Source organism: Notamacropus eugenii, chromosome 5 (genome assembly GCF_028372415.1).
Source record: "Notamacropus eugenii isolate mMacEug1 chromosome 5, mMacEug1.pri_v2, whole genome shotgun sequence".
Classification (NCBI taxonomy): domain Eukaryota; kingdom Metazoa; phylum Chordata; class Mammalia; order Diprotodontia; family Macropodidae; genus Notamacropus; species Notamacropus eugenii.
The window spans coordinates 377,611,497-377,620,545 of NC_092876.1; the positions used below are offsets into that span (position 1 = coordinate 377,611,497).

Sequence of the window (9,049 nt, forward strand, 5' to 3'; positions counted from 1 at the left end):
CTGCAAAGATGGGGGCCAGCTTAAAACAGATGTTCTCTAAGAAAGTCGCTCTGCTCTAGTTAGTCTGAGAATCACTGAACCCACACAGGAAATAGTATGATGTACTGGAGAGTTAGAATGTGATGTGTAAGAACCACTGGTATTTATAGTGAAGACTTCCTCATAAATGGCTAGCGTCCATGCTCAACACAACAGCTGAGTTATGTATGCTAGGGCAGTCGAATATGTAGCATTGATGCATCTGTAGTTAGAACCATAACCAGAACAGGGTGACAAAGTTTTGTTCATGGATGCTGGTATCCAGGAGGGTATTTCTTTTCCTTTCTTTTTTAAATAATATTTTCCCCCAATTATGTGTAAAATAATTTTTAACATTTTAAGCTCTGAGTTCTAAATTCTATCCCTCCCTCTCCCCTCTCTGAGACTGTGAGCAATAGGATATACATGTATAAACATGTAAAACTTATTTTCATATTAATTATTTTGTGGAAGGAAATTTGAACCAAAATAAAAAAGAAAGAAAATGAAAAATACTGTGTTTCACCTTGTATTCAGATAACATCAGCTCTTTCTCTGGAGGCAGATAGCATCTTTCATCATGAGTCCTTTGGGATTGTCTTTTTTCACCTTCATTTTCAACCTATTTCCCAGGGTTGTTGTAAAGATCAAATGAGGCAAATAAAAATGAGGTTAAGTGCCCGGCGCATAGTAAGCTAACACGTTGCTGTTCAGTTGTGTCTGACTCTTTGTGATCCTATGGAGCCTAGCACACCAAGTCTATCCATGGGATTTTCTTGGCAAAGATACTGGAGTGGTTTGCCATTTACTTCTCCAATGGATTAAGGCATACAGGTTAAATGAATTACCCAGAATCACACAGTATGTGTCTGAGGCTTGATTTGAACTCAGGTCTTCCTGACTCCAAGCTCAGCACTCTATCCATTTAGTTATCTAATAGCATAAATATTAGCTATCATTATTGTTTTCCCACAAGAAAGAGTTGCACCATGACCTTTCCATGGTACATGTATATCCAGGATGAGACAGTATCAGTCATCCTTGTCTCCCATTTGTTTTCCCCCTAGGCAAAACAAACAAACAAATAAATAAACAAACAAGCAAATAAATAAGTGCATTAAGAGATAGATAGATGAATGAATGAATGAATGAATGAATGAATGAATGAATGAATAAATAATGGTTTTACTTGTAAGTAAGTACGAGAAGTACCAACAACTGTGGATTGAATGTCATCTTTGATATAACTTCTACTTTGGCTTCTGCACACTCAGGCTGCTTAAGTTGTAGCAGCACTGAGCCAGTTGCATGAAAATAGTCTTTCAACTTACATAAGTTGTGCTTGTTCATTCCAGTTTGCAGTTGTCCTGACCACATGTGTGAATGGTCACTTACTCATCTTCTACCTGCCTTCTCCAGTGATTCCCTGCATCAATAGGGTAAGGAAGTCAAAACATCTGCTTGCAACAAATACCCTCAGATTTCCATCACAGATCTAAATTCTCATGAAGGAAAAGAAAACAAAAAGGCAAGGCTCATTCAATTTCTTTTATGTCTAATTTATATTAGGACACTGTCTGATTGTCATTAGAGTATTAGACCAAGGATTTCCTTTGAATCTTCTTTATTAAGACAAGGGTTATTATTTTTTTGTGTGTGGTTAAGTTATTAGTCTTATATTGTTGAGATATTTTACAGCTTTGGGAATGAGTCAAATTCACCAGCTTTGATTATAAATAACTCATGTCAACAGTTTTCATTCTCATCATCATCAAAGCATTTATCAAAGACTGAATTGTTAGTGACATCATGACAGGCATTGTGCAAAGAAGATTAACCAGGTGTGTTTCTTGCTTTCTTGAGGCTTATGACCTTGAGCTAGAGACACATGGAAAAAAAAATAAGTAACAAAATAAAAACGAAGAAATAGTCACAGTCATCAGATCACAGGATTTTTTGAGTGGGAATTAGACTTCGGAGATCTTCACTTTACAGGGGAAAAAACTGAGTCTTAGAAAGTGACTTGCCTAAGATCACATAGATAGTAAGAAACAGAGCATGTAAGGGCTAAGTGGTTTTTGGTATTAGGAAAAAAGATGAAAGCACAATTAGTGGAATGGGTTGGACCACAGGTGGGGAACCTGCCTCCTTGAAGCCACATGTGGCCCTCTAGGTCCTCAAGTGTGGCCCTTTAACTGAATCCAAACTTCACAGAACAAATTTGTGAAGTTTGGAGAAATTATTTTCTTTCTTTTTTTTCACAATGATAAATTTTTATTTTTCAATCTTTAAAAGTTCTTATTTTAGACTTGAACTGGTGGTTCGTAGCCATCAGCCCTTTCTACTTTTGTGCCCGTTTTATCTCCTGAAGGTTTTCCAGAGCCACCACCTTCACCATGTAGTTCCATTAGCTTTCCCTGTTCAAATTTGGGCTTCTTGAGCATTTTGACTTTTCAAACAAATACATCATGGAGAGGGTAAATGAACTGGCATGCCTTTTCTATGTCTTTTCCAATGCTGTCTGGAATTAGTTTATTGACAGCCTCTTTCAAGTCATTTGTCTGCACCTCTCAGGTCATGATTTCCATCATTTTCTTATGAATTTGATGGACCTGTTAGTGCTGGGCATAAGAGGTCTTACCGATCTGGTTGTTGCGCTTTTTGGTAAAACCAACACAAAAGAGGTGGAGCAAGTACCCATCAGTAGTTTTGACATCTACATGGGCTTCAATCATGGTCTGCCACTTTTTGACCATGTAGCACATCTTGTCCTGGGTAAAGTCCATTCCATGGAAATTAGTCAAAGAATTTTTACCCTGAACATCTTCAGTAATTAACTTGAACTTAGGAAAAGCAACCTCATCATTCTGCAGATCAGCAAGGCTCACTTCAAAAACATGACCCTTGAGACCATCAGAGGCAATTTTTGTTCCTTGAGTCCTTGTAATCAGTGTCTTGCCAATATTGTGAATGTTGAACATAGCTGGTACTTTTACATCATACCAATCCTTCTTTGAAAATGGATCAACCACTTTCTTCTTGGCTCCTTTTTTGCCACCTTTGGTGAGGCACTTATTCTTGCCTACCACCATTATTCCGCTCTGCAAGCCAAAAGCAAAATTATTTTCTCTGGCTCAAGATGGGATCAAGTGAGTTATTCTCTGCTCAGTTTGAGAAGACTTTACACAGGAGGTGGGATTTCAGGAATGTTTGAATAAAGGAGAGAAGCAGCAGATAAGAGGGAAGCCAGCTATTTCAGACACATCTGCTATAGTTTGGAAGAAGGCTCAGAGCAGACAGGAAGATAATCAGATTTAGGAATTTTAAGTAAAATTTTTTTGCTAAAATAAGAAGTGGGCCAGAGCTGGTGAAGTATATGACTGTTTTATGAATTAAAGTTTATAAAAGAAGTAGTATGTGAATCCTGGCTTGGTCACTTACTCCCTGTGTGATCTTGGGCAAACAATTTCCTTGTGACACAGTTTCCTCACATGTTAAGGAGGAAGGGATTGGATTAGACTTCTAAAGTTACTTCAGGTTCAAAATTTATGCACCTGGGACCCAATGATTTATAGAGAAGGACCCTAGCATTGTGTACTATGCATTGTAAATGTATTACAAAGTACTTTGTAGGCATGACTTTCTCATGCTCCTAAAATATGATTCCTCATGGGGCTCATAGGTTCAGAGCTGGAAGAAAGAAGCCTTAGAAGCCGTAGCCTGAGTCGTAAGTGGGTTAGTACTAGAAGGATCTGAGCCTGATGATTTTGTGTCTATTCTCACTGTACCTGAGCTACTCCTCAGATAGGAGTTAAACACTTTTGGAAACTGAACTAACTGTTTAGGGCCATGCAGACTACATGTGTCCTTGATCTCATAGGGTAATGTGGGAGATGTAGAGACCTCTGGAGATTCTGTTGAATTCAAGGCTACTTTTTTTCACAGAGGTTGAAAGTGTTGAATAGATGTGGTAAACTACCAATTAAATAGACTCTACCTGTGTCTTTACCAAATAGCTCCCTGTACAAGAAACAATCTGTGGCAATTTTTTAAATTAGGTATGTAACTTCTATTAATAAAATGGCATGGTGGGCCAGTGGGAAAGGGTGTGTGATCTAAAAGTAGAAAATCTGAGTTTGAATCTCCACTCTGTAATTTACTATCAGTGTGAGACCTTGAACAAGCAATTTACCCTCCCTGGGCTTTGATTTCATCAGCTATACAACAGAGGAGTGAACTAGATAGCATTTGAGGTTTCCTCTAGCTTTAAATCTGTGTTCCAGTGAAAAGTCCTTACAGATTACTGATCTTTGGTCAGCAGATTGTTTCTTCCATCCCACTGGTTCTTGATTCATAGGGCTCTAGAGTTCCTCAGTGCATGGAGGCCATAAAAAAACAGAATTCTGAGTGATGGACCTTAGTTATTTTACAAGGTTTGGCATGGATTTGGAACCTATTAGTTCATCTCTTTTACCAGGTTTGGTATGGATTTGGAATATATTTAGTTTAGTTATTTTACTAGATTTGGAATTGGAATGTGGTTTGTATTGGAAAATATCTTATGCCAAAGACATTACTCTTTGGGCAATTTTCCCATGTGTTTTTACCAGTGATTTTTCTACTCTCCCTGAAAATTCAGTGTGGTGTTAAGCCTACCTCAAATGATTACACAATAAACACATAGTAATTGGGGAATGACTGAACAAGTGTTGGATATGAATGTATTGGAATACTACTGTGCTATAAGAAATGATGAGCAGGTGGGCTTCAGGAAAACCTAGAAAGAGTTACATGAACTGATGATGCTGAATAAAGTGAACAGAACCAGGAAAATACTGTATATAGTAACAGCCATTGTGCAGTGACTAGCTTTGATAGACTTAGCTCTTCTCAGCAATGCAGGGACCTCCACCTACTCTAAAAGACTCATGGTACCATCCACATCCAAAGAAAGAAATATGGAGTCTGAATGCAGATCAAAGATGACTATTTGTTCTCTTTTTTGTTTTGTTTTTTTTTTTCTTTCTTATGATTCCTCCTATTCATTCTAATTCTTCTATACAACATGACTAAGGTGAAAATATGTCTAATAAGAAAATATATGTATACATATGTAGAACCTATATCAGATTGCACTCTGTGTTGAGGAGGGGGAAGAGGAGAGAGCTGGAAAAAATTTAAAACTTGTGGAAATGAATGTTGAAAACTAAAAATAAATTAATTAATTTATGATAAACACGTGTATCAAGTGTAGCTAATGATCACCAGGAATTCATTGTCTGACATTAACCTCTATCTTGCCTAGGTGAGAACCATTGAACCAGGCTGCCACAAAAGATGCAGTACATCCATACCTTAATAACAATAAAAAGGAACATTAAAGTTATTACTAGAAAACTTGAACTCAAGTCCTGATTGTGTCAGTTAATATATGTTTGACTCTAGACAAGTCACTTACCCACTCTGGGCCTCAGTTTTCTAATTTTAAAAAATGAAGGAATTGTAGGAGATGATCTGTAAGGTTCCTTCTAAATTCTACGATAACTATGATAAGAAATTTTAATTTATGTTGGACAGTTGCTCTGGTGAATGCTGAATTTTAGCTCTTTATAGATGTAATGTACATAGCATATAGAGGAGTTGACATCTTGACCTCTTCTTAGAGTCTTTTTTCTACCTATAGGTACCTGAAGAGAAACTGGAAGGTGTCTCTTCTCTCTCAGAGTTAAAAGAAGAAAAATATTTCTCTTTTCTGAAGCACTAACCAATCCAGCCCTCATGTAGGTATGGAGGATTGAATTATCAATCTCCATCAATGAGAAGAATTCCATGTGAATGGGAGTTAAGGTAAATAGGGGTTCCCAAGCTTTTGTGTGTACCATCCCAGTTGGTATAATAAACTTGTCAAAGGCAATAATTGTTAAATGACTGTATTAACCTATCAAAATGTTCCAAATATAGTAGTGATAATTAAAAACTCACAGGTAGAAGTCTTTATAATACTAAAATGGTAGTTTTTCTTTATGAAAAATTAATTGATTTCATTTTATTTATTCTAAGTGTTCATAAGCTATAAAGTTTATTTCCTTTTCTATTGAATAAAGGGTACACAGGAAGAGCTTGAAAAGTGAGTGAACAGCTTGCTAAAGGAGACCCAAAAAATGCTGAAGAAAATAACACCTTTAAAAAGAGGCTAACTCAATTGGAAAAAGAGGTCCAAAAAGCCAATGAGGAGAAGAAGGCTTTAAAAATCAGAATTAGCCAAATGGAAAAGGAGGTTCAAAAGCTCAGTGAAGGAAATAGTTCTTTAAAATTGAGAGTGGAGCTGAGGGAAGCTAATGACTTCATGATAAACCAAGAAATTGTAAAACAAAACCAAAAGAATGAAAAAGAAATAAAGATAATGTGAAATATCTCATTGGAGAACTTAGTCACTCAGTAACTTATATTTGCATACATTACTTTAGCTAAGTGGATAGAGAGCTGGAGACAACACTCTGAGTTCAAATCCTGCCTTAGGCACTTACTAGCTGTGTGAATCTGGATAGTTGCCTGAACCTTCCAGCTTTAGTTTCAACATCTGTGAATTGGAGATAATAATAATTCCTATTTCCCACAGAAGTTTTGCGAATCTTAAAGCACTATATATGCTAGGTATTATTGTTGTTTGCTATTAAACAAGTACAGTGATATCTCTGTGTGAGGCAGGGAGTGGCAATGATATTATGTCCATTTTATAGATGAGGTAACTGAGACTCAGTAAAATAATTTGCTTTGATCACACAACTGATAACTGACAACTTATGCCTTCTGGTTCCAAGTCTAGTGCTCTTTCCACTTAGATACCTTTGACTTGTGCTTATTCCATACCAAGCACCTACCCCGCATGTGTTACTATTCATTGGGTTACAGAAGTAGCTATCCAGCCTTAGGTAACCTCTGTGGAAGGTCTGCTTCAGTATGTTTCTGCCATGCACAGCTCCACAAACTATACATCCATTCAATCACGAGGTTTTATTATAGAACATCTAAATAATAATAATAATGTCAATATTTGTGTTGTGCTTTAAAGTTTATAATAAACTTCCCATACCTCACTTTATTTGATCCTTACTACAGTCCTTTGTGAAGGGGCAGTTAGAGGGTGCAGTGGATAGAGCACTGGGCTTGGAATCAGGAAAACTCATCTTCCTGAGTTCAAATGTTACCTTAGATATTTACTAGCCATGTGACCTGGGCAAGTCATTTAACCCTTTTTGCCTCAGTTCCTCATCTGTCAAAATGATCCAAAGGAAGAAATGTATCTTTGTCAAAAAAAACCACAAAATGGGGCCACAAAGAGTGGCACATGACTGAAAAGATATTGACCTCATGGATGAGCAAACTGAGGCTCACAGAGGGTCAGTGACTTATCGAGGGTCAAATAGCTATTAAGTTGCCATTTGAACCCAGGTCTTCCTGACTCTAAATCCAGCACACTGTCTATTATGTAATGCTGCTTTTTTAAAGATGAAACAGAGAGATGGGAAAAGAATATCTCAGGGTAATTGCCAGAAAATATCTAAATGCCTTGGATATAACCAATATCACAATTCAGGCCAAGGAACAATCTATAAGGCTAAGAATCGAAGCCAAGGCCTGACTTATATTACCTATTTTTATTGAGAGATGCAAATTAGATGGAGGCTGGAGTATATCAGATTATCTATGGGGGGACAAATCATGGCATTTCGTAAAGGTCACAGGAACCATTTTCATGTTCACTTATCAGAAATAAATATCCACCGTGCCTAGCACAGTGCTGTTCTGTGCCCCATTTAGTTTCTTAATAAATACCAACTCATGACAAAAGTTAGTTGATGATTTAACTTATTTTGGCACAGAGAAAATTACTGCTATTTATCTTACCCGATTTTTTCCATGTGCCTACTCTCGTTATCTAAAGGCATTGCCTGGGAGTTAACTTGAACTGAATTCTTACATTCTGCCCCTCCCTCTCCCCTATGCTTTATTCTTAACATTTTTGTTTGTACTTTTCCACTAGCACTTTCCTGAAACGGGCTGAATTTTTTAAAACCAATTTTCTTCCTGTGTTTAAAAAAAAAAAATCAGCAAATTGTTACCCACTTTGATCTCTCAGTTCTCTAGTTTGCCCACTCTTTCAGAATGGCTGAGAGTACAGTTTGGCTTTGGAAATTCTTGGCCCACGGGCCAAGGGTTCTAATACATTTTCTCCTATTAAGGGACAAGATGAGAGAACTAGTCTGGGTTGAGAAGAAATCATCTAGCAAAGGTTGAGATAACGACATATGTTCAAAGCATTGTAGTTCATTCAGCTAATACACTCTTTAGGAGATTAATCGCCAATAGGACTTTGGTTAATTCCCAGTGTTTATGTGACACTAGGCTAGAGGAAAGCTTTCAAGAGATTTCTTCTCAAGGGATTGGAATCTTTCAGCCCACTTCAAATCTATTTCCCAATATGCTTTGGTAGCCTTGTGGTGTCAGTGGCTACCCCAACCTACAAGGCTTTCTTTAGTTACCAGCAAAGGAGGAAATCATCTTGTTTGCTTTGTATTTGAAAGGCAATATTATTTTGGCCATTGAAATATGACTCCTCTTCATTTCCATGAATGAGAGGCTGAGAGGAAGTATTTTCCTTTCCAAATTAACTAGCTGGCACAGTAGATAGATTGCCAGGCTTGGAGTCAGGAAGACTCCTCTTTCTGAGTTCAAATCTGGCTTCAGACACTCGGTGACCATGGGCAAGTCACTTAACCCTGTTTGCCTCAGTTTCCCCATCTGTAAAATGATCTGGAGAAGGAAATGGTGAACCACTTATATCTTTGCCAAGAAAACCTCAAAATACACGAAGAGTCAGATACAACTGAAAATGACTTAATTGTCATAGCAGTGCTGGTTTTTATATCTAATGGGAGGGAGAAATGGAAATAGAGCAAATCATTTAGATTAAATCAGGTTATACTAAACAGCAAGGGTAACTTCAAAGGAGAAAAGACTCACTAGCAGA

General features: G+C 37.3%; 1 protein-coding gene across 1 annotated transcript; it reads right to left on the minus strand.

The window, feature by feature from the left end:
- Nucleotides 1-2,627: 2,627 nt before the first annotated feature.
- Nucleotides 2,628-3,110, minus strand: LOC140503038 (small ribosomal subunit protein eS1-like). Its single transcript, XM_072606935.1, has one exon. The coding sequence runs from the start codon at nt 3,108-3,110 to the stop codon at nt 2,634-2,636; it is 477 nt and encodes a 158-aa protein (XP_072463036.1). The 3' UTR covers nt 2,628-2,633.
- Between the last annotated feature and the right edge of the window lie 5,939 nt (nt 3,111-9,049).